At 36.1% G+C, this 25,905-nt stretch overlaps 1 protein-coding gene across 1 annotated transcript in view; it reads left to right on the top strand.

Moving 5' to 3' along the window:
* The window catches only part of DIAPH2 (diaphanous related formin 2), a 904,603-nt gene that overhangs the window by 262,157 nt on the left and 616,541 nt on the right, over positions 1-25,905 (top strand). Inside the window, exons 17-18 of the mRNA XM_073013533.1 lie at positions 1,159-1,479; positions 8,241-8,355. Of these exons, the coding sequence (XP_072869634.1) occupies positions 1,159-1,479; positions 8,241-8,355 (436 nt within the window). The remainder of the gene's footprint in view (positions 1-1,158; positions 1,480-8,240; positions 8,356-25,905) is intronic.

The raw sequence follows: 25,905 nt of genomic DNA, 5'->3' as shown, positions 1-25,905 counted from the left end.
CCACCAGTCTCTTTGCATTGCAAGAGTGACTTTTATTCCAGTTCCCAACAAGTTTTACATCTCCATCTGACACCGCCTCAGCCTGGACTTTATTGTTCATATCACTGTCAGCATTTTGGTTAAAGCCATTCAACAAGTCTGTAGGAGGTTCCAAACTTTCCCACATTTTCCTATCTACTTCTGAGTCCTCCAAACTATTCCAGCCTCTGCCTGTTACCCAGTTCTAAAATTGCTTCCACATTTTTGGGTGTCTTTACAGAAGCACTCCACTATCCAGTGCCAATTTACTGTATTAGTCTGTTCTCACACAGCTATAAAGAAATACCTGAGACTGGGTAATTTATTTATTTATTTATTTATTTTATTATTTCTTTGAGACGGAGTCTCCCTCTGTCACCAAGGCTGGAGTGCAGTGGTGCAAGCTCAGCTCACTGTAACCTCTGCCTCCTGGGTTAAAGCGATTCTCCTGCCTTAGCCTCCTGAGTAGCTGGGATTACAGGCATGCATCACCATGCCAGGCTAATTTTTGTATTTTTGGTAGAGACAGGGTTTCACCATGTTGGCCAGGCTGGTCTTCAACTCCTGACCTCCGCTAATTCACCTGCCTCAGCCTCCCAAAGTGTTAGGATTACAGGCGTGAGCCACCACACCTGGCCAAGACTGGGTAATTTATAAAGGAAAGAAGTTTAATTTACTCAGTTCTGCAGGGCTGGGGAGGCCTCAGGAAACTTCCAGTCATGGCCAAAGGGGAAGCAAAACACATCCTTCTTCACGTCACAGTAGCAAGGAGAAGTGCCAAGCAAACAGGGAAAATCCTCTTATAAAACCATCAGGTCTTGTGAGAGCTCGCTCATGATCACGATTTGGGTGGGAACACAGAGCCAAACCATATCAGATACCAACTTTCCTAGCATTTGTATGGTAACAGAAGTAGTCACTGTCCAGAATTTATAATGCTTATTAAAAGTCTACACAAGTCTTTTTCATATACTGTTAAACCCTTAGATCTTGCTAAATATTTAGATATTTTAGTAATATCTAAAAAAGTGTATATAATCTTAAAACATAAGATAAACTACAAAGATCTATTGATATATATTTCTTCAATTTTTCAATTATATTTTATAAGCATTTAAACTTTGATTATTTATATTTCAGGCACAAGTACTCTCAAGTTCATCAGGAATTCCAGGTCCTCCTCCAGCACCTCCATTGCCAGGTGTAGGGCCGCCTCCACCACCACCAGCACCACCTCTACCTGGAGGAGCTCTTCCTCCTCCTCCACCACCGCCTTTACCTGGAATGATAGGGATACCACCACCACCACCACCACCACTTTTATTTGGGGGACCTCCTCCACCACCACCCCTTGGAGGAGTTCCTCCTCCCCCAGGAATATCACTTAATCTACCTTATGGAATGAAGCAGAAAAAAATTTATAAACCTGAAGTGTCCATGAAGAGAATCAATTGGTCAAAGGTAATACTAAAACTAGAGTTTTTTTACTTTATCTAGCTTTTGTTGATCATTGCTATGTGTATGTATTGTTTAATGTTTGAGAGTATGACTGCTGACTCTTTCCGTTCCTTTGTGAGTTCATCATTTTATGTCCATCTTTCAATTTAGGCTCCAGATAATTGGAAACTCTCCAGATAGTTTGACATTGTGAAGTAGGCAAAAGGAAAATCTAAGTGATGTAGAGAATAATATTTGAAATATACCACCAAATGAAAAGCAATTTTGATTCTTTTAACATAGCTTTTCTTTAAAAAAATTTTTATTGATGTGTAATATTTGTACATATTTATGGGGTACATGTGATTTTTGCTGCATGCATAGAATGTGTAATGATCAAGTCAGGGTATTTAGGATATCCATCACTTTTAACATTTGTCATTTGTTTTTGTTGAGAACATTCAGATCTTCTCTTCTAGTTATTTTGAAATGTACAACATATTGTTAAATATGGTCACTTTACTGTGCTATCAAATGCTAGAAATTATTCCTTTTCTCTAACTATATGTTTAAACCCATTAACCTATCTCTCTTCACCCTCCCACCTCCCACACATACCCTTCCCAGTATCTAGTAACTATCATTCTGTTCTCTACCTTCATGATATTCACTTTTTAAGCTCCCATGTATGAGTGAGAATATATGATATTTGTTTTTCTGTATCCAGCTTTTTTCACTTAACATAGTGATCTGCAATTCCATATATATTGCTGCAAATGACAGGATTTCAGTCTTTTTTTATAGTTGAATGGTATTCCATTATGTTTCAATACTGTATTTTATTTATCCATTCATCTGTTGATGGTCACTTAGCTTGATTTCATATCTTGATTTCATATCTTTTCCATTCTGCCTAGTGCTGCAATAAACATGAGGATGCAGGTATCTCTTTGATATACTGATTTCCTTTCCTTTGTATAAATACTTAGTAATCGGATTACAGCATTATTGTGTGGTAATCCTGTTATTTAGGAGCATTATTGTATGGTAATCCTATTATTTACATTTTTGAGAAATCTTTATTTTGTTTTCCATAATGGCTGTACTACTTACATTCCTAACAACAGTATATAAAAGTTCTCTTTTTTCCACATCTTCTCCAGCATTTTGTTTGTCTTTTTGATAATAGCTATTCTAATAGGCATAGATGCCAGTAAGATATCTCACTGTGGTCTTGATTTGTATTTCTGTGGTGATTAGTGACGTTGAGCACATTTTCATGTATCTTGGCCATTTGTGTATCTTCTTTTGAGAAATGTCTACTCAAATTATTTGTCTACTCTTTAATGTGATTATTTGTTTTGTTGCTGTTGTTTGGGTTTCTTGTATTTTTTGGATGTTAGTCCAGTGTTGGATAAATAGTTGGCAGATATTTTCTCGCATTCAACAGATTGTCTCTGTTAATTGTTCCCTTTTCTATTCGGAAGCATTTTAGTTTAATATAATCTCACCCATTTTTGTTTTTGTTTCCTGTGCTTTTCAGGTCTTAGCCACACAATCTTTGCCTATATTAGTGTCCTGGAGCATTTCTCTTATGTTTTCTTCTAGTAGTTTTATAGTCTCAGGTCTTATGCTTAAATCTTTAATCAAATTTGAGTCCATTTTTGTATATTGTGGGAGATATGGGTCAGGTTTAATTCTTTTGCAAATGAATATCCAGTTTTCCTATCATCATTTATTGAAGAGGGTGTCCTTTTCCCATTGCATGTTCTTGGCACATTTGTGCCAAATCTCTTAGCTGTAAATATATGGATTTACTTCTGGGTTCTCTATTCTATTTCACTGGTGTATATATCTCTTTTTACATTAGTACCATGCCGTTTTGACTACTATAGCCTTGTAGTATATTTTGAAGTCAACGTCCTGCTTTGATCTTTTTGCTCAGGATTGCTCTGGCTATTCAGGCTCTTGCGTGGTTCCATATGAATTTTAGGATTATTTTTCCTATTTTTTGTGAAAAAGTGTTAATGGTATTTTGATAGGGATTGCACTGAATCTGTAGATTGCTTTGAGTTGTGTGGTCGTTTTAACAGTGTAAATTCTTTTATTCTATGAGCATTGTATCTCTTTCCATTTGTTTGTGTCCTCTTTCTTTCATTAGTGTTTTGTAATTTTTCTTATAAAGGTCTTTTACTTCTTTGGTTAAATTTATTCCTAAGTTTTTTATTTTTTGTAGCTATTGTAAATGGGATTGCCTTTTTATTTTTTTTCCAGCAAGTTTATTATTCAGCTATAGAAACATTAATAAATTTTGTGTGTTGATTTTGTATCCTCCAACTTACTGAATTTATTAATTATATGAGTTTTTTGTGGGGTGTTTAGGTATGTCCAAATGTCAACTCATGTTGTCTGCAAAGAGGGACAATTTGATGTTCTCTTTTCCAATTTGGATGTCCTTTATTTCTTTGCTTGACTGATTGCTCTGGCTAGGCCTTCCAGTACTATGTTGAATAGAAATGGTGAAAGTGAGCATCCTAGTCTTGTCCCAGTTCTTAGAGGAAAGGCTTTCATGTTCTTTCCATTCAGTATGATGTTAGCAATGGGTTTGTCATATATGGCATTTATTATGTGGAGGTATGTTTCCTCTCTGCCTAATTGTTGAGAGTTTTTATTGTGAAGGGATGTTACATTTTATCAAATGCTTTTTCTGCGTCTGTTGAGATAATTATATAGTTTTCATCTTTCATTCTTTCGATGTGATGTATCACGTTTATTGATTGACATGTGTTAAACCATCCTGGCATTCATGGGGTATATCCCATTGATTATGATGTATTATCTTTTGGATATGCTGTTGGATTCAGTTTCCTAGTATTTTGTTGAGGATGTTTATGCCTGTGTTCATCAGGGATGTTCTTAATTGTGTCCTTGTTTGGTTTTGGTATTGGGGTAATGCTGGCCTTGTAGGATGAGTTAGGAAGATTTTCCTGCTCTTTAGTTTTTTGGAATAGTTTGACAAGAATTGATGTTAGTTCTTTTTTACAAGTTTGGAAGAATTCGTCAGTAATGTCATTAGTCCTGGGGCTTTTCTTTATTGGGGGGACTTTCTTGGTAGATTGTATGTGTCCAGTAATTTATCCATTTCCTCTGGCTTTTCAGCTTGTTAGTGTATGGTTGTCCATAATAGTCTCTGATGATCTTTTGTATTTCTGTGCTATCAATTGTAAGGTTTCCTCTTCCATATCTGATTTTGTTTATGTGGTTTATTTAGGTCTTTCCTTTTTTTTTTTTTTTTTTTTTTTTTCCCTTGGATGATCTAGCTAGTGGTTTATCAATTTTATCTTTTCAAAAAACCTAAGTTTTTGTTTTGTTGCTCTTTTGTGTTGTATTTTTAATCTCTGACTCAGTTTTGCTCTGAACTTTATTATTTTTTTCCTTCTACTGATTTGGGGTGTGGTTTGTTCTTGCTTTTTTAGTTCCTTCAGGTGCAAAATTAAACTGTTTATTTGACATCTTTCCATTTTTTCGAAGTAGGTGTTTATTGCTATAAGCATCCCTCTTAGCATTGCTTTTACTATATTCCACAGGTTTTGATATATTGTTTTCTAATTTTCACTTATGTTAATATATTTTTTAATGTTTTTCTTTATTTTTTAATTGCCCCAGTGGTCATTCAGGAGCATGTTCTTTAAGTCTGTGTACTTGTATAGTTTCTGAAATCTCTCTCATTATTGATGTCTAATTTTATTCCATTGTGGTCTGAGAAGATACTTGATATGATTTTGATTTTTAAAAATTTGTTGAGACTTGTTTTTTATAGTAACATATGATCTATCCTTGAGAATGTTTCTTATGCTGATGGGGAGAATGTTTATTCTGCAGCTGTTGGATAAAATGTTCTGTAAATGTTTTTTAGGCCTGTTTGTTCTAAAGTGCAGTTTAAATCCAATGTTTATTTGTTGATTTCTGCCTAGATGATCTGTCTAATGCTGGGAGTAGGGTGTTGAAGTCCCCAACTATTACTATATTAGAGTCTATCTTTCCCTTTAGATCTAATAGTATTTTCTTTGTATATCTGGGTGCTCCAGTGTTGGGTATGTATATATTTTGACATGTTACATCTTCTTGCTAAATTGATGTGTATATATGTCTATATATATATATATATATCTAGACCTACTTTGTCTCTTACTATTTTTGACTTAACGTCTGTTTGATCTGATATATGTATATTTACTCCTCACTTTTGGCTACCATTTGCAATTTAATATCTTCTATTTTATTATTTTCAGTCTATGTGTGTCTTGCAGGTGAAATGTGTTTCTTGTTGGAAGCATATAGTTGGGTCATGTTTTTTAATACATTCAGCCAGTCTATATCTTCTAAGTGGGCAATTTAATTGGTTTACATTCAAGTTTATTATTGATAGGTGAGGACTTATTCCTGTCATTTTGTTAATTGTTTTCTGTTCGTTTTGTGTATCCTTTGTTTTTTCTTTTTTTGTTATTGTTTATCCATGTGGTTTGTTAGTTTTCTGTAGTGTTAACATTTGAGTCCTTTCTCTTTCTCATTTGTCTATCTGCTCTACATGTGAGTTTCATAGTTTTATACTACATGTTAATTTTATACTTTCATGTGCTACATATATTCTCTTTCAGATATGTAGGACTTCCTTAAGCATTTCTTGCAGGGCTTGTCTGGTGGTGATGAATTCCCTCAGTTTTTGCGTGTTTGGGAAAGACATTATATATTTCTCCTTCATTTTTGATGGATAGATTTGTTGGGTATATACAACTGGCTTCCAGTGTGTGGGTTTTTTTTTTTTTTTTCCTTTTGGCACTTTAAATATAGTATCCCATGCTCTCTTGGCCTGTAGCCTCTCCAATATGCTGCACCACGTGTTCCTGGGATGTAGGACACCTTGTGGGCTAGAATGCTGGGACCTGGTCTCATTGCTAGATCTAGCCAGTATCACACCACTGCAGTCATCTGGGTGGATGTGGGAGATTTCAGTGGGCTCCAAGGATGTGGAGATAGAGAATCTTTCAGCCCCAGGGCAGGATGTAGTCTGATGGGGTTTGGACTCTCAATCTGTTGCCATACTGCAGCTGCTTCGGTCTTGGTGGCATGTGTGGGATCCAGTGTGAATGCCCACTCTAGAGCAATGCCGTTGCACAGACTGCCGGTAACTTTGTATACTAAAGACTAGTTTCAGGGCCTGTGGAGGCTGAGTGGCTCTCCTATGGCTAGAATCTTCAGAGTTCACAGTGGGAATCTGGACCACTGGGGATATGTTATTTACCCTTTTCCCACATTGGGATGCTTCTCTGGGCTCCCAGCTGGTAACAGCCAGGCTTGCTGCCTGGATTCCCGCTCCTTCCATGCCTCAGGTGTTTTCTGTAACTTCCCTGCCAAATTCCAATGTTTATACATGTTGTGATTATCTACTCTCTTTTTTGGCTTTTTATGGAGGATATGAGTGCCACCTGCCTCCTGTGAGCTGAAGCCTCTTCCCCATTTTTCTTAAATAAAATCCTTTTTATTATTGAGCCTTTTTATCTTACTTGTTTTTCTTAGTGAATGACTTTTTTTTTTTAAGTTTTACACTTTCAGATAGTGTGGAATAAGTGACAGTATTCAATATTGACATACCTTAATTTTTAATATGATGTATGAAAATACTTTCTTCTGAATGTTGTTAGACTTTATTATTATTAGCAAATAATATGTTTTAAAAGGTTATTATGTAGATTGACACAGTCCTCATTCACTGGGAACTAATCTAATGAAAATCCATTTACCCAGACAACCATTTGGGGAAATGTGTCATCCAAGAACATATTTACAGTATTAGACAGCATCTATGTAGTAAGTTGGTTTAAACAGAATGATGGTTAAATAATTTTTCAGTCTTATGCATATATTTATGCTTTGCTCATAAGAGTAAACTTGGAGTAAATGGTTTTAGAATGTAGTTTTTCTTTTAAAAAGATTAGGTACAATTCATCAAAATACAAGATTTCAAAGCTGTTGCCTCGCTATCTGCCTGTGTTAATGTAGTGATATGCTTCCTAATTTAACAATTTAGTGTGCAATGTAATGGTAGTTACACATCACGAAGCTTCATGGTGTATTGGAAGATAAAGTTTTAATCTTGGGTAGTAGTTAAGACCACGGTCCTCTGGAGCACTTATCTGGGTTTAAAATCCCAGCTCTGCCATTTACTAATTTGGGCAGCCACTTAAACTTTCTTGGGCTCTGTTTCCTCATCTTTTAATGTGGAGATAATAACAGAACAGGTCAAAAAATTATTACGAGGATTAAATTAGTTAATATATGCAAATAACTTAAGACAGTACCTGACACAATGTAGGAGGTGTGTGTCAGCTATCATTATGGTTGCTAACTTAAACCTAATGAGTGAACAAAGGGAATTCGCTTTTCTAAGTCTGAGTTTCCCTGTTTTAAAAAACCCAGGAACAAGAAGATTTTATGTGAGTTGGGGTTAGGATTTCCTAAATTATTTTTAAGACTCCTTCCAGGAGAATAATTTTTAAGGTGCAATTTGCTATGTGGCCTATTTCTATTGTTTGCCATTTCTTCACACAATTCTGAATTTCCCAATGAATATTTACTTTATAAGTATTATTTAGATACATCCTGAAATTGACTTAGAAGATAGAGGAATAAAGGAACTGTCATTCAACCTTGCTGAGAGTTAGTTCCTTGAAAATTTAAATATGAAATTATAATTTAGAATCTTTTCTTTGTTATTTTTGTTTCAGATTGAACCCACAGAATTATCTGAGAACTGTTTCTGGTTAAAAGTTAAAGAAGACAAGTTTGAGAATCCAGATCTCTTTGCCAAACTGGCATTGAATTTTGCTACTCAGATGAAAGGTACATTTTTAAAAATAAAATATAAGTTCCTGATTCAAGTATAATTTAATTCATTGTTTTGCTAAAATTTTCTAGTAGTGGGTATATGTATAGTTTTCCCACATCAGACAGGGTGAAACATAAATAGATTGACATTTAACCATATTTTACCTAGTAATTAAAGAAGGAAATTTATTTTACCTTTGAATTTTATTATACATAAATGTTATTATTATTCTGAAAATACAGGTTTTACTTTTATTGTTAAATATGTGTGTTGCACTGCTCCATTATGAAATTGTCATTTTTATTGAGAAGCAGGGGAGGTGAATCTGTTGATTCATCAAGTAAGAGAAAATAATGTGAGAGAACACTAAAGTCTCAGAATTTTTCATGAAATTGAAATAAGATTGGTCCCATAGTCTTAAATAGTCTTTCCTGTCATGCTTGTATTACTTATCAATTGGATTCCTAGGAAATGTTATAGTTTTTGCTATAATTAGATATTTTGTATTAATATCAAAATCCAGTGCCTTATAAGTATTGTTTACTGATTTGATAATAGAGTGCTTTGTTTATGATTAGATCCTTTATTTATTCACTTGTGAATTTCACACATGATTTTGTTACTATACAGGTAGCTTCTCAATCTCATAATAGATAATTATGGTTCATTAATTTTTGGTATTTTATTTCAACATGATTATTTCACTAATTGTTGCAGAAGTGATAGTTTAGTTAAGGATATTACTTTTTGTCTGAATGAGTTCTTGCAATTGAAAAATGGAAACAATCCATACTCTCATGCCCCTGGGATTAGCACCTTTATCATTCATTTGTCTGATTTGTCACATTATGCCTTAGAATATGAGAATATAAATTTTGGAATATTGAGAGAGAGGTGTGAAAGTTTTGTTTTAGATTATGTACACTGGAGGTTGTTGTGCTGTATTCGTTGTTCTTTGTAAATTGAAGTTCATATGCACACACAAATCTGGGGTGATTAGACTACTCTGAAGAATTTGGACATTTAAAAAAAGTTATTACTATTAGGCCTGCCTTTCTTTTTTCTTGTTTGGTATTGTAGACCTCACATTTAAAGAATTCTTCAATGATTCAAGTGATTACCATTTATTATAATCACTTTTTAAAGTTAAAATATTGCTTGTAGCAAAGTGTTCATGCTTATGGCAAATTATTCATATAGTAACATAAGGTAGTTTAACAAATGTAAATCTCCCTTCAATCTCAGACTTACAGCATTTCGCCCAGATAAAATCATTAATTCTAATTTTTCATGTTTTCTTAATTCTAATTTTTCACGTTTTCTCCTAGAAATAGTCTATGCCTCTCAACACATATGTGCATTTATGATTTTTCGTTTTTTATTCCTTGCTGTTTTCACCAACTGTGCCTGAAGATTATTCTGTAGGTGCTTGTGTTTATCTACTGTGTTCTTTTTACATACTGCATATAATGTTGTGTATGGGCCTGTCTTAATTTAATTAATCGCATATTAATGGCTATTTAGATTAGTTCTAGTCTTTTGCTTGTTTAAGAATTGCTGTGGTGAACATGACTCTATATATGCTGTGTTTCACAAATTCTACAAGTAGAATTCCTGGATAAAATGCTGTGTACATTTACAAATTTTAACGATAGTATGAAATTGCATTCTGATGAATTTGTATCAATTTATAGTGTCAGAAAGAATATATATGAATATCTGTTTTCCCAAAATCTTTCCCCACCTCAGAGGCGAAAATGGTAAATCATTGTTGTTATAATTTTTGCTTTTTGAATACAGAGTGAGATTGAGCACATTTTCTTATATTCACAGGCAATTTTATTTTACTTTCCTTTTTAAAAATAATTTTAACTCTTATTTTATATTCAGGGGGTACATGTGCAGGATTGTTACATGGGTATGTTACATGATTCTGAGGTTTGGGATGCAAATGATCCCATCATCCAGGTAACGATGAGCATAGTACCTGACCATTAGTTTTTTAATCCTTACCCTCTTCCCTCCCTCTGTTCTCTATTAGCCCCTAGTGACTATTCCCATCTTTGTGTCCAAGAATATCCAGTATTTAACTCCCACTTATAAGTGAGAATATGCAATATTTAATTTTCTGTTCCTGCATTAATTTGCTTAGGATAATGGCCTCCAGCTGCATCCATGTTACTGCAAAGGATATGATTGATTGATTGATTGATTGACTGATTGATTTGAGACAGAGTTTCGGTCTTGTTGCCCAGGCTGGAGTGCAGTGGTGCAATCTTGGCTCACTGCACTGTCTGCCTCTCGAGTTCAAGCAATTCTCCTGCCTCAGCCTCCCAAGTATCTGGGATTACAGGCGCCCACCACGCCTAGCTAATTTTTGTATTTTTAGTAGAGATGGGGTTTCGCCATGTTGGCCATGCTAGTCTCAAACTTCTGGCCTCAGGTAATCCACCCAATCAGCCCCTCAAAGTGCTAGGATTACAGGCGTGAGCCACCGTGCCTGGCCAGGATATGATTTTTTAAAATTATGGTTGCATAGTATTCCATGGTGTGTATGTACCAAATTTTCTTTATCCAATCCACTGTTGGTGGGCACCTAGATTGATTCCATGTCTTCACTATTGTAAACAGTGCTGTGATGCACATAAAAGTGCATATGTCTTTTGGGGGAAATGATTTCTTTTCTTTTGGATTTAAACCTAGTAATGTGATTGCTGAGTAGAATGGTAGTTCTGTTTTAAGTTATTTGAGAACTCTCCGAACTGCTTTCTACAGTGGCTGAACTAATTTACATTCTTACCAACAGTGTATAAGTGTTCTGTTTTCTCCACAGCCTTGCCAGCATCTCTTTGGGTTTTTTTTTTTTTTTTTTTGGTTTTTTAGTAATAGTCATGCTGATTCATGTGAGATGGTATCTTATTGTGGTTTCGTTAGTGTTATGAGCATTTTTTCATATGTTTGTCAGCCTCTTGTATGTCTTTTTATTTTTATTTTTATTTTTTTGAGATAGAGTTTCACTCTTGTTACCCTGGCTGGAGTGTGATGGTGTGATCTCAGCCCACTGCAATCTCCGCCTTCTGGGTTCAAGTGATTCTCCTGCCTCAGACTCCCCAGTAGCTGGGATTACAGGTGCCCGCGACCATGCCCCGCTAATTTTTGTATTTTTAGTAGAGACGAGATTTCACTATGTTGGACACGCTGGTCTTGACCTCAGGTGATCCGCCTCCCTCAGCCTTCCAAAGTCCTGGGATTACAGCCGTGAGCCACCATGCCTGGCCCATATGTCTTCTTTTGAGAAGTGTCTGTTCATGTTCTTTGCCCACTTTTTAATGGGGTTATTTGTTTTTTGATTGTTCATTTCTCTAAGTTCCTTATAGATTCTGGGTATTAGACCTTTGTCAGGTGCATAGTTTGTGAATATTTTCTTCCATTGTGCAGGTTGTCTATTTATTCCATTGATAGTTTCTTTTGCTGTGCAGAAGCTCGTTAGTTAAATTAAGTCCCACTCATCAATTTTTGTTACAGTTGCTTTTGAGAACGTAGTCATGAGTTATTTCCCAAGGCAGATGTCCAGAATGGTGTTTTAGGTTTTCTTATAGGATTTTCATAGTTTGAGGTCTTATATTTAATTCTTTAATCCATTTTGACTTACTTTTTGTGTATGGTGAAAGACAGGGTTTCAGTTTTGTTCTTCTGCATATGGCTAGCCAGTTATCACAGCTGCATTTATTGAATAGGTAGTCCTTTCTCCATTGCTTATTTTCGTTTGACTTTGTCAAATGGCCGTAGGTGTGCAGCTTTATTTCTTGGTTCTCTTAGTCTGTTCTATTGGTCTATGTGTTTATTTTTGTACCAGTACCATGCTGTTTTGGTTACTGTAGCCTGGTAATATAGTTTGAAGTCTGGTAATATGATGCCTCTGGCTTTGTGCTTTTTGCTTAGGATTACTTTGGCTATTTGGGCTCTTTTTTGATTCCATGTGAATTTTAGAATAGTTTTTTCTAAGCCTGTGAAAAAGGACATTGGTAGTTTTGTAGGAATATTATTGAATCTGTAAATTGCTTTGGGCAGTATGGCTATTATAATGATATTGACTCATCCAATTTATGAGCATGAGATGTTCTTCCATTTGTTTGTGTCACTCATTATTTCTTTTAGCCATGTTTTGTGGCTCTCTTTGTAGAGATCTTTCACCTTCTTGGTTAGATGTGTATGCCTAGGTATTTCATTTTTTGTGCCTATTGTAAATGATATTGTGTTCTTGTTTTGGCTCTCAGCTTGAGAGTTATTTGAGTTTGTATTTTGAAACTTTACTGAAATTGTTTGTGTTCCAGGAACCTTTTGGCAGTCTTTAGTGTTTTCTAGGTATAGGATCATATCGTCTGTGAGGAGAGATACTTTGACATCTTTTTCTATTCGGATATCTTTTATTTCTTTCTCTTGACTGATTGCTCTTCCAAGGACTTCCAGTACTACGTTTAATAGGAACGATGAGAGTGGGCATCCTCGTCTTATTCCAGTTCTCAAGGGGAGTGCTTCCAGCTTTCTTCCATTCAGTATGATGTTGGCCGTGGGCTTGTCATAGATAGCTCTTATTATTTTGAGGTATGCCTAGTTTCTTGTGGATTTTTATCATGAAAGGATGCTGGATCTTATTGATGGCTTTTTCCATGTCTATTGAGATGATCATATGGTTTTTGTTTTTAGTTCTGTTTATATGATGAATCACACTTATTTATCGATATTGACAAACATTGAATCCCAGAAATAAAGCCTACTTGATCTTGCCAAATGTGAAAACACAACTTTCTGATGTGTTTGATTTGGTTTGCTGGTATTTTGTTGGGAATTTTTGTGTCTATGTTCATTAGAGGTATTGGCCTGTAGTTTTCATGTTCTGTTGTTTCTTTGCCAGGTTTTGCTATCAGGGTGATGCTGGCTTCATAGAGTTATGGAGGAGTCCCTCCTCTTCAGTGTTTTGAAACAGTTTCAGTAGAATTGGTACCAGCTCTTCTTTTTATTTCTGGCAGACTTCAGCTGTGAAACTGTCTGTTCTGGGTTTTTTTGTTTGTTTGTTTGTTTTTGTTTGTTTGTTTTTTGTCATTAAGTTTTTTTCGTTGTTGTTTTTTTAATTACTGATTTAATTTTGGAACTCAATATCTGTCTGTTCCAGGTTTCAGTTTCTTCCCGATTCAATCTTGGGAGGTTGTGTGTTTCCAGGAAACTTATATATCTCCTCTATATTTTGTAGTTGGTTTGCACAGAAGTATACATAACAGTCTCTGAGGATCTTTTGTTTTTCTGCAGGTCATTTGTAATGTCACCTTTGTTGTTTTTTATTGTGCTTATTTGGATGGCCTCTTTTTTTCTTTTTTAATGTAGGTAGTAGTCCATTTATCTTGTTTATGCATTCATATAATCAACTTTTGGTTTAGTTAATTCTTTGTGTGGATTTTTGGATATCAATGTCATTCAGTTCTTCTCTGGTTTTATTCATTTCCTGTGCTAGCTTTTGCATTGATTTGCTCTTGTTTTTCTGCTTCCTCTAGGTCTGAAGCTAGATCTTTAATTTGAGATTTTTCTAACTTTTTCAGGTAGGCCTTTAGTGCTATTAACTTCCCTTTTAATACTGCTTTTGCTGCATCCCCAAGATTTTGGTATGTCGTGTCTCTTTTCATTTATTCCAAAAAAATTTCGATTTCTGTAAAGCATAAAATTTCTTTTTCTGTAAACTTCTCCCTCCATTTCTTTGAATATTTTCTATTGAGCATTTACTTTTTAGATTTTGGACTTATTTGAATTGAATGCTACAAGAATCATAGATTTTATATAATTTTAGAGTTAGTCTGGATCTTAGAAGTTATTAAGCACAGACTCTTTATTTTACCAATGAAGAAACTGAAGTAAGAGACAGTGAGGTAAGTGTAAAACCCATTAAAGATAGCGTGGTATAGTAGGAAAAGCCAGAGGAAATAAATTCGCACATACTTGCATTCCAGCTGTGATACTTGTAACCTTGGAGACTGAATTTTCTCATGCATAAAATGAATAGACTAATGTTTACCTGGTAGTATTGTGAGAATTAAACAAGGTTATATATTTAAAGCACTCGGCACATTGGTATCCCTTTCATTTAACCTGATGCTGTGTGTGTGTGTGTGTCTTAGTTATTGATGCTTCAGTACAACTGTTAATTCAGCAAAATTTACTGCTCTTCTTTTCAGCACTTGGTAGAGCTAATCAGTCAGAATTGAAGCAATTCTTACTGCAGCTGCCAAAACCTAATCAAACCAAATCAAAACCAAACAAAATTCATATAAAACCTCTCATGTATGTATTGCTGAGAAAGCTTTATTTTCATTCCTCTTAACTTTGATTCTTTGATTTTTCTATTTCACACTACTACGACTTCCCTAATTGTGGATGTTTAAGTAGAAATTTGGAAAGGATCACCTTTCAGTACCATTACTTTTACTAGAATTTACTTCTGAAAGGACATATACAGGATCAATTATGCATCATAACCTATTTCAGACATACACACCATAGGTAAAATAAATTTTAATGTTACTAAACTGCTATTCTTTTGTAACCCGTAGTAACTATTGATTGATGTTACTGTAATCGCTGAAGCTCCTTGTCATTCGCAGTGCCTTGATTCATAATGTGGTCAATAGGTGGCAAGTTTAGTAAGAAATCAGCAGGAGGGTCTGCTTTCATCAAACTTAAACTTCATTGCCCTGGTTTTCTTATCTCTAGGGCACCTTTTTCCCCCATTTTGCTGTTCATTGCAGCTCACTCAGCTGCATTCTGGAAGGAACATCATTCCTGTTTTTGCTAATACCTATTTCCAAACCTCTTAGACCAGTGTTCTAAAACCTCTGACTCTTTTTCACTACTGCAAGAACATAGGAGAGCTCATGCCTCTGTCCTCGCTAAGTGTACTGTAAAGCACTACATGTCTATTTTTCAGGAAGTTGTTTAAGAGCTAAATAGGAGCTTTAAAATACACTAGTTCTGATATCTATAATATTTAAATGTTTAAATATTTAATACATGAAAGTAGCATAAAATTATACTTCCTATTTAAATTACTGTTAGAGTTTTAGGTAAAATTATTTGTAATGTGTTATTTAAAAACAGATTATTTCTGTTTTAGGAAAGAATGGATCTCTCATTTCATTTGGGTTAAGTTTGTATGGTACCTATTGTGTGCAAGGTTCTATACTAAATGGGAGGGAAAGAAATGAATAAGATCTTGTCCAGGTACCAGGGAACTCACAACCTACTGAGAGAGGTAGGAGGATGCCCAGTATATTTAGTCAAGTTGTAGTAATGTTAGAGTAAATATTTTTTAAAGCCATTGAGGTACAAAAACAAATAATTAATTTTGAGTAGGGTCAATGGAGATCCTAGAGGTAGTGTAATTAGAGTTGGGGCTTGAAATTTTAATAGAATTTCTGTAGGGGAAGAAGGAAGGAAAGATGGCATTCTAGCTAGAGAATACCATTAGTAAAATGTTAAAAGAAAAACTTGAGACAAATCAAATTTAACAGAATTCATTTGAGCAAGGAATCATTCATTAATTGGTCAGCATTCAGAACCAGCAGGGTTTCAGTGTGAGCCTCAACCTTTTATAGTATGAACACGGGAACAAAGTAGAAAAATCATCTAATTGTCTACAGATAGTCATTTATCTCATTTGGGCGTGGTGTGATGAGGCATTTGCCTTGTTTGGGAATAGGCTCATCAGTTGGCTGCCTACAATTGGCTGAAGTTTGGCTGTGATTGGCTGAAGCTTAGCTGTTTAAAATATACAGTTGGCGTTTCATCTCTGTGTAGGCCCCTGCATCCGTGGATTCAACCAACCGTGGACAGAAAATATTTGAAAAAAAAAATATATATATACTGGGCATGGTGACTCATGCCTATAATCTCAGCACTTTGGGAGGCCAAGGTGGGAGGATCATTTGGACTCAGGACTTTGAGACCAGCCTGGGCAACGTGGTGAGACCCCATCTCTGCAGAAAGTAAAAAAATTAACTGGGTGTGGTGATAATGCACCTGGAGTCCCAGTTACTTGGGAGGCTGAAGTGGGAGGGTCACTTGAACCTGGGAAGCTGAGGCTGCAGTGAGCCATGATTGTGCTCCTGCACTCCAGCCAGGATGACAGGGTCTCAAAAGAAAGAAATGTAAAAAATACAGTATAACAACTATTTACATAGTATTTACATTAATGGCAGAAACTGCAATTACTTTTGCATCAACATAATATTTAGGTATTGTAACGAATCTTGAGATGATTTAAAGTATATGGGAGGATGTGCATAGTTTCTATATGAATATTATGCCATTTTATATCAGGTATTTGAATATTTTCTTTTTTTTGTTTGTTTGTTTTTGAGACGGAGTTTTGCTCTTGTTGCCCAGGCTGGAGTGCAATGGCATGATCTCAGCTCACCGCAACCTCCACCTCCTTGGTTCAAGTGATTCTCCTGCCTCAGCCTCCTGAGTAGATGGGAGTATAGTCATGCGCCACCACACCTGGCTAATTTTGTATTTTTGGTAGAGACAGGGTTTCTCCACATTGGTCAGGCTGGTCTTGAACTCCCGACCTCAGGTGATCTGCCCGCCTCATTCTCCCAAAGTGCTAGGATTACAGGCATGATCCACTGCACCTGACCAAATATTTGTATATTTTGGTATCCGCAAGGACTCCTGGAACCAATCCGTGGTTGATACTAAGGGATGAGTGTACTCCTTCTTTAGGTTTCCATTTGTTAGGTTGGAACTTAAAGTTTGGAGACAGGCTTGGGCCAATGATCTACTCTTCATTTAATTTATTAATAAGGAGGAGTGAAAGGCATACTGCATTGAAGGCACAGGCAGTCAGCCGTGGGTCAGGACTCTGGAATGAAGAGACTTTGTGGCATAGGTGGTAAGGAAACTTCACACTGAAGAATTAGGGTTTTATTCTTTAAGCATTAGTGGTTTAGTAATTTGGTGATTAGCCCTTGAATAGACCTTTGGGGACAGATAGGTGATGGGAATATATAGATAGGTAATAGATCATTGATTGTGAGTAAGTATCAGTAGACTAGGTAAGATATGATGATATCCTGACTAGTATGAATTCTTAATCTGCATCTCTAAGGTCTATTCTAGTTCCCAAATCTTGTACCTTCATGCTTATGACATTTACGTTCTACTCACAAGCCATAATAATGTCATATTACAAAATATATTTCAAAATACTCTCTGAATTCATGAAATATATATGTTAGAAACAGCTGGAGAATATCCTGTTAGTAGCTTTGAATATGTATCATATATGTAAGTGTTGGAATTTGTATATATGTTCTAGTTTTGTTTATTATTCGATTTGATGATATTTGGGGGCATATAATCATCAAGGCTAGAGTGGTAGTGTCATTCTCCTTTAAAAACTATAGTAATTATAGACAATAATGATATTATATAAGATTTAAAGTAATGATGGTTCATATTAACTAAATTTGAAATAATAATAAAATATGTAGCTTATAACTGCTAATTCTAATTAGAATTTCTAGGGTTCTCTAGAGGCTTCAGGAAGAACAAAGATAGTGTGGGTAGAAGTTGTAAGCAATTTCTTTGCTTTTAATGTTGCTTGGAGGAAATATAAGAAATAAACATAAGAGCTTAATAAAATTTAGCTTCTTTAATAATATATTTCTGTAGTGCAATTTAGCTTTAATAATAACAGAAAATAGAGGTGTTATAAATATTTGAAATGCATATAAATGTCATTTTGCAGTGCTTGAAATATTGGACATAGCTTCAACCTTATGGTGTAACTGAGTTTGAAGATGTGTGTATGTGAAAGCACTTTTTCTTTAGGATCATATTTTAATGTGTGTTTCTTAGTCTTAGAGTCAACTAGCTGCTTCTGAAGATACCCACCCTTGCTTGGTTGCTCAGTACAGTCTTCTATGTTTAGTGAACTAGTGAAAAGACAAAAGAGTGGTAAAGTGTAATTCATCTTTGTCTTCATAATATAGAAATTTTTGCAATTGACTTGAAATTAATGAGATGTCAGTCTCAGAGTGCACAGCCCTTATAAGATGGTGCTAACGTGTCCAGAGAGAGTTCATGTCCTAACAAATAATTTGTCATCTTAATGACACAACATGCATCCTTCTGTAGTATAAGCTTTAATGTATACGGTAACAAACCAGGAAGACTTAATTCTTTCAGGCAGCAAACTAAAAGCCATACTTAACTGTCTCAGTGTGTTTGGGCTGCTATCACAAAATACCATAAATTGGGTAGCTTATAAACAACAGAAATTTATTTCTCACACTTCTGGAGACTAAGAATCCAATATCAAAATACTGGTATATTTGGTGTCTTGTGAGGGCCTACTTTCTGGATTATGGAGGGTAGCTTCTTTCTGTAACTTCACCTGTTGGAAGTGGTGAGCTCTGTTTCTGGAGTCTTTGTTATAAAGGCACTAATACAATCATGAAGGGTCTGCTCTGATGACATAATCACCTCTCAAAGGCCCCACCTCCTGATACCATCACCTTGTGTGTAGGTTGGAACATATGAATTTAAGGGGGGACATAAACATTCAGTCCATTGCAGTACCTGTACATAATTTTCTCTTCCTTCCTTCCTTCCTTCCTTCTTTCTGTTTTCCTTTCCTTTTCTCTCTCTCTCTCTCTCTCTCTCTCTCTCTCTCTCTCTCTCTCTCTCTCTCTCCCCCCCGCTCTCTCCCTCCCTCCCTCCCTCCCTCCCCCCCCCCCCCCAGGCTGGAGTGCAGTGACATGATTACAGCTCACTGCAGCCTGGACCTCCCTGGGTAATGTGATCCTCCCACCTCAACCTCCCCGGTAGCTGGGACTATAAGTGTGCACCACCACACCTGGCTAATTTTTTGTAGGAATAGGGTTTCACCATGTTGCCCAACGTGATCTCAAACTTCTGGGCTCAAGCAATCCACCTGCCTTGGTCTCCCAAAGTGCTAGGATTACAGACATAAGCCACTGTGCCTGAGCCATAATTTCCTTATTTTAATTATATCTAAAGTTTTTTGGATTTCTGAATAAAAATAATTATTTTTGTATATCACTTTACCAAAGCCTTTTTTTTCCTTATGGACATTTTAAGTGTTTCCACTTATGATGGCACACATTCATTTCCACTTGTCATTTTCTAGCATTAATCACCTCCTTTATGTAAAAGAAGGAACAAGGGATGTTTCAGCCAGAGATACATGGCATTGTTTAATTATAAGTCACCAATTGTAGAGAGAAAGAGAGTATCTTCTGCCTTGTAAACAAATAGACTTCAAAATAGCTCCATCTTTACATATTGACGATATGTGGTGATTTTACTACTTCTATTAATATAATACCATCTTTACAACATCTAGTAACAGCAATAATAGTAATAATTATAATTAAAACAATAATAGCACATTTATTCAACATTATATCCCAAGAGCTATGATAATTATTTTAAATCCATATCATACCAACCTCATACCAAACCCTAGGTACTTGTATTGTTGTTTTATCAGTTAAGAAAGTGAGACTATGGGAGATTAAGCAATATTTTATTTACATATCTAGTAAGTGGCAAAATGGTCAGTTGAGCCCAAGTTTGTTCTTAATCACTTCTGTATGCTGTAACAATGACTTTTAATAGCTTCTATGCCCTTAGTAATTTGTGCATTTTGTTGCACAGTTAACTGATCCCTTTTTCATATGGTTAATCATATAGTTCCACATGTATCGCATTGTCTTGTGAAATATGTAATCCTATTATCCTGACACTAAAGACAGTTCTTCAGAGCTCAAACCAAAACTAGGAAGCTGTACATTATCCGTGGAAAGAAATAAGTTTCTTTCTATAACTTAGATTTTTTTAGGCATTTTCTATGTAGAATCCATCAGTGTAAAACATTGCCGTGACTTGAAGTCTGTCTTTTCTAAAAATGAGTGAACGAGTGTGGTCTTCATGTCATTAGGCATTTGGTAATGATATATTAATATAGTTGAGATGCGTGAAGTAATGAAATCAATTTTTCACTTGGACTCTTTTGAAGTTAGCTTCATAACATTATAGATACCTTGTGTTATTTTAATATGACACTTTTAGCTATGAGTTAGTGAGACTGCCTTTCCCCCATTTCAGTGATTTTTGCTAATAAACATACAGATTAAGCACAATAACAAGTGTTCTGTTCATAGCATTTCTAAGTCATATAGCTTCTCATTCATATTTGGAACATTATTCTGAGTAAATTAGTTTTTTGTTTTGTTTTGTTTTGTTTTTTTAACACAGAGTGTTGCTCTGTTGCCCAGGATGGAGTGCAGTGGCATAATCTCAGCTCACTGCAACCTCCACCTCCCAGGTTCAAGCGATTCTCCTGCCTCACCCTCCCAAGTGGCTGGGATTATAGGTGTGTACCACCATGCCCAGCTAATTTTTGTATTTTTAGTAGAGATGGCATTTCGCCGTGTTGGCCAAGCTGGTCTCAAATTCCTGACCTCAGGTAATTCACCCACCTCAGTCTCCCAAAGTGCTGGGATTACAGGCGTGAGCCACCGCACCTGGCCAGTAGATTAGTTTTATATTAGCAAATAGAAATTGTTTACATTGAAATCCAGGGGGAAATTGTAACATTGCTGTATAAAACTACAAGGAGCTGTGCTTTGTTCTTACTGGATATTTATGGCAGTTAAACCAGTTCCAGAGTATATCTTGCATGATAAAAGAACAAGAGATTTGTCTGATTTAAGAAATTAATTTAGAGAGGTTCAAATCTGGTAGCTTTTCTGAAGCATTATATACAGGTAATCTTCCATTTAGTCAGTTAATCCTTGTTGGTGAGACAAATTTAATGCATTCTTTTCAAACTGTATTTCAGTAATTTGTGTTCATTACTCAGTTTTGCCTAAAGATAGCCCCATTTATATTATTATTATTATTACAGTAATCACTAATGTTATTTTTAAAACAATTCTTATCATCTTGTGAAGTAAGTATGCTGATTCAACAAGCTAAATTTTGTTATTAGGTGTCCGGCAAACACCTAATGGGAAATGTCCCAGGAAATTCAAAATTATAACAGAAAAATATCTCGTCTATTTTAATGCATGCTTCTAGGAATACAACTGCACTTGAAAACAGATTAACATTTCGTGTATGACTATCATGTTGGAAGAACTTTAACTTTTTATTTTATTGTTGTGAATAATATTAATTACCTATAGCTGCATAACCCAATATCCCAAAATTTAGCAATTAAGAGAACACTCATTTATTTTCTCACAGATTCAGGAATCTTGACATATCTCAGCTCAGTCCTCTGTTTCAAAGTCCCTCACAAGACTGCATGTAAGATGTTGTCAGGGTTGTGGTCGTATGTGAAGGCTTGACTGGTGAATGATTTGTTCCTAAGCTCATTCATATGATTGGCAGGATTCAGTTCCTCCGGAGCGATTGGACTGAGGGCCTTCATTCTTGGGTGTTTGTTGTCCAGAACCCACCCTTCGTTCCTTGCTCATGGACCTCTCAGTAGGGCAGCTCATAAAAGTCCATTTGCTTCATAAAAGTCCATTCTGACTTCAACAGAATCCTAATTGATCTTTCTGCCTTCTCTCCTGTTTTGTGGTGATCATGGCATTCGCATGTTTGGAACATTTCACTGACTACCTCTTATCTTCAGGAGGAGATTGAAACTCCTTCTCATGTGTTTCAAGGTTATTTACCATTTCACTCCCACTAAATTGTACTTAGACTGAACTCTTTTGTTCCTGGAACAGAGACACTTAAAAGACTTGGGGACTTCTCCCTGAACACACTTTAATTTAACCAGTTCTTCATTTGGCTTGTATTTAGATGACACTTTCGTCAGAATACAGTCTTCACAATTTACTATCATTGTCTTTACTCATTCACATCCCTCATTAGACACCGAGCTTGCAGGAAGGAGAAACCATTTCTGTTTACTATTGTTTTCTCTCATGTTCCACAGCTTCTGGGGAATATAAGTATGTAACACACAAATGAGTTACAGTTATATATACTTAGTTTCATTGCACCAAGGCAAGTACAATAAGGTATGAGTACTAATCCATACTTATTTAGTCATACAGTAATGAAACAGGAAATTTTCCCAGACTCCTTCACTGGCGGGAACTGGAATGACCGCACTGGAGCTAGTTAGCTGCTTTGGCTGGATGCAATTGCTTGGATCTGCTGCGCTCCACCCCTTGCAGGAAGGGGAGCACAGCTGATTGGGTGCAGGAGCCAGGGCAAGTACTTCTGAGTGTCAGTAGAAGCAAAACTTCGGTGCGGGCCCTGCAGCAGCATCTAGGGGGGAGTACCCACAACCCCCGAAGCCCCAGAAGGAGTGTTACAGGCAAAGCTCTTATAACTTTGCCGTCTGCGGATGGCTTAAGTGTTTACCAGCTCAGTAGACCCTGTTCCTTTTCACGAGGGCAGAGAGTCAGTGTAACAGCTTTCTGTACCCTGAACTCTTGTCTGGCATCCAGGAAAAATCAGGTCACACAATTGAATTTAAGGATAGTAAATGTAGGTGATGTTATTGCCAATGGAAGTGGCTCTTTGCAGGAAGGAAAGCTGGAAAGGGGATGGAGCAGGAAGGTCTTCCTCCCCTGAAGTCCAGCTGTTTCCAGCTGGACTCTTTTCTAAAGTCCCGCCATCAAGCCGTCCCTCTGAAGTCAAGCTGCTTCTCTCCAACGTTCAGCTGCTGCTTCTCCTCTCCTCTTCTCTGCTCTCTGTCACTGGAACCTAGGGTTTTTATGGGTACAGGGTGGAGGGCAGGGTGGGTCAGAGTTGGTTTTGGGAAAAACAACTTTCAAGTGGGAAAACGGGGATGTAAAGTTTTCACTGTGGGCCACGGCTCCCTGCTTGAAGGTGGAGGCCTCGCCAGGGACCTTGCCCTTTTCTGCCTAGAGTTTCTCTGTCTCCTATCGCTATCAGTAGGAACTCACCATCTTTAGTAATTCATTCAGTGTGTGTGTGTATATATGTATGTATATGTATAGAATATGAATCTGTTTCTTGAAAAATCCTTCTTATTACTCATTAAATACCAGAGATCTGTATAATTGAGTCTGGCTGTGGCTGTTTGCTAATGTTAATTTGTACACTTATGTTCCCATGATTTAGCAATTCACTTCATTTGGGTGTTTTTAAAAAATGTATACAGTGGGCCGGGTACAGTGGCTCATGCCTGTAATCCCAGCACTTTGGGAAGCCGAGGTGGGCAGATTGCATGAGAGCATGAGTTCAAGACCAGCCTGGGAAACATGGTGAAACCCCATCTCTACAAAAAAAAGAAAAAAAAAAAAAAAAAGGCCAGGCATGGTGGCATGCACCTGTGGTCCCAACTACCTGGAAGACTGAGGTGGAAAGATCACCTGAACCCAGGGAGGTTGAGGCTGCGGTGAGCTGTGATCATGCCACTACAATGTAGCCTTGATGACGGAGTGAGACCCTATCTTAGGGGGGAAAAAAAGTGTATACATAATCATATATTTTCTTTAAAGTTTTCAAATGTGAAACTTAGATTTTTTTTTTTTGTTTCAAAAGTGGTCATGGTTGATTTAGTCAATAAAGTTTTAAAATGTATGGTTGGCCTACTTAAATAAACAACTTTAGTGGGCTGAAATATATGTCCATTTCTTGATGTGTTGTTTGATTCTAAGTAAAATTTTTAATGTCTTATTGTCTCTTTAAAAATAACTGAAATACAATAATAATCAATAGAATATCAAAAGGTTTTATGAGAATGAAGATAAATATGTATCACAGATTCAAAACAAACTGACAATTTCAATAATTATGTGTTAATATTTGTTGTGCCTTCACTATATGCCAGGTACTTTGTGAAGTTTTGACATGGATTATTACCTTCGATTTTGTTTTCTGCCCTATGCAGCAGGTACTGTTATTGACATAATTTGCAGATGAGCAAAGTGGAGCTTGAAATCAAGCTCAAGCAGGGTGATTCCATAGCCTCCATGCTACATTACTTTGCTATGCTTATGGCATGAACAAAGACTTGGAAATAGGATGTATTAGCACAATCCTGAATCCATAGTTTGTACTTTTAAACACTACTTTACTGGATTACTCTGTAGTGTAACTGTGCCTATGGCTCCACTATCAAAAATCTCACTTCAAGATCCCTTTATCTGCCCCACAGGACAAGGATAAGGGTATTAATATATGAATTTGTAACCTCTGGAGTACCTTATTCTTGCCTACTCAATTCTACCTAGTTTATGTAGAGTATTAATACATTTCTATTAATTGGACCCAGTAAAAATATTCTCACAAAAGACAGAACTGAATGGCTCCATTTGCCCACTAAATCGTTTACCACATATTGAAACATGTCTCTCAATATAAAACCAATCTAGAAAGAGTGAAAATATATTGAGGTTACTAACCACCCTAGATTAAGTTTTCCATTGTATGCCTGGTCTGCCTTTGTTTTATCCATGGCCACATATTAATACTAGTCTGATTTCCCCCTGCTTCCTGACACTGTTTCCTCTTGTTCTTTGTCATCTGTTGATACTGGCTTAAGGATCATTGGATGGCTGTTAATTAATTAAATTAATTTTGTAGGAGTCTAAGCAAAACATGTGATGCATTCAAATGGCAAGTACAACTACTGTGAATTAACAATAGTTCCTCCCTTAGAATGGCTTACTGAGAGTTGACTGTGCCTGGCTTCATGTGATAAGAATAAACTGATAACTTGCTTCTGGCAATGTGTTAGGAATGTGTTGTTTCCTAGCATGTAATTGCTTTTAATAGTAGGTAACAAAAAGTAACTACTCTGTGACATGTGATGCTGTTAGGGTATTTGTAATTTTCTTTGAAAAGAGAAACTGGTTTGATTAGGTACCTTTTGTTCCACTAACAGCAGTGATAAAGATGCTATCACTCCTCTCATAGGTTTTACTTACTATTTGCTCTTGCAGAATCAGATCACATCCCTATTAATTATTGGCATTTTGGTTCTATTTTATATGCTTTTGTTTTCTGAATGCTGACAATTTAAGCATTTTAATGATTGATTGAATTAGCAAATATTAATATAGCTGCATGATAGATCAGCATATGGTTCTGAAATCTTTGTAATATAGTGTATAGACATTCATTTTTGACAGTTTCATAATCCGTTTCAGGGCCTAAACTGAACACATACACAGATAGACTCATCGGAAATTTCTTAGATTTGAGGCAGGGTTTTGGGACACAAGCCATTTTTTAGTATGTCAGACTGCAGCAAAATTTAGCTAAGGGGTTCCTGAAGTGTTTTTTAGCAGTTCCTGGGAAGACTTGGAATCAACCATATTTTGGGGGGGGTGGTGCGGGTTCCTTATATTCTATGAAAGCAATGGGATTTTTTTCCTTTAGTGTTTTCTACTTGAAAGTTTTTGGGTCTGCTAATATTGTCTATTATCTTTATATAATGATGATGCCACCCACTCTAATGAGTAGAGCATAATACTGTTTTGATTTTCAGTAAT

The sequence above is a fragment of the Chlorocebus sabaeus genome, chromosome X, assembly GCF_047675955.1.
Source record: "Chlorocebus sabaeus isolate Y175 chromosome X, mChlSab1.0.hap1, whole genome shotgun sequence".
Lineage (NCBI taxonomy): Eukaryota > Metazoa > Chordata > Mammalia > Primates > Cercopithecidae > Chlorocebus > Chlorocebus sabaeus.
Note: the sequence above shows the minus strand (reverse complement) of the source record. Positions and strands in the feature narration are given on the sequence as shown.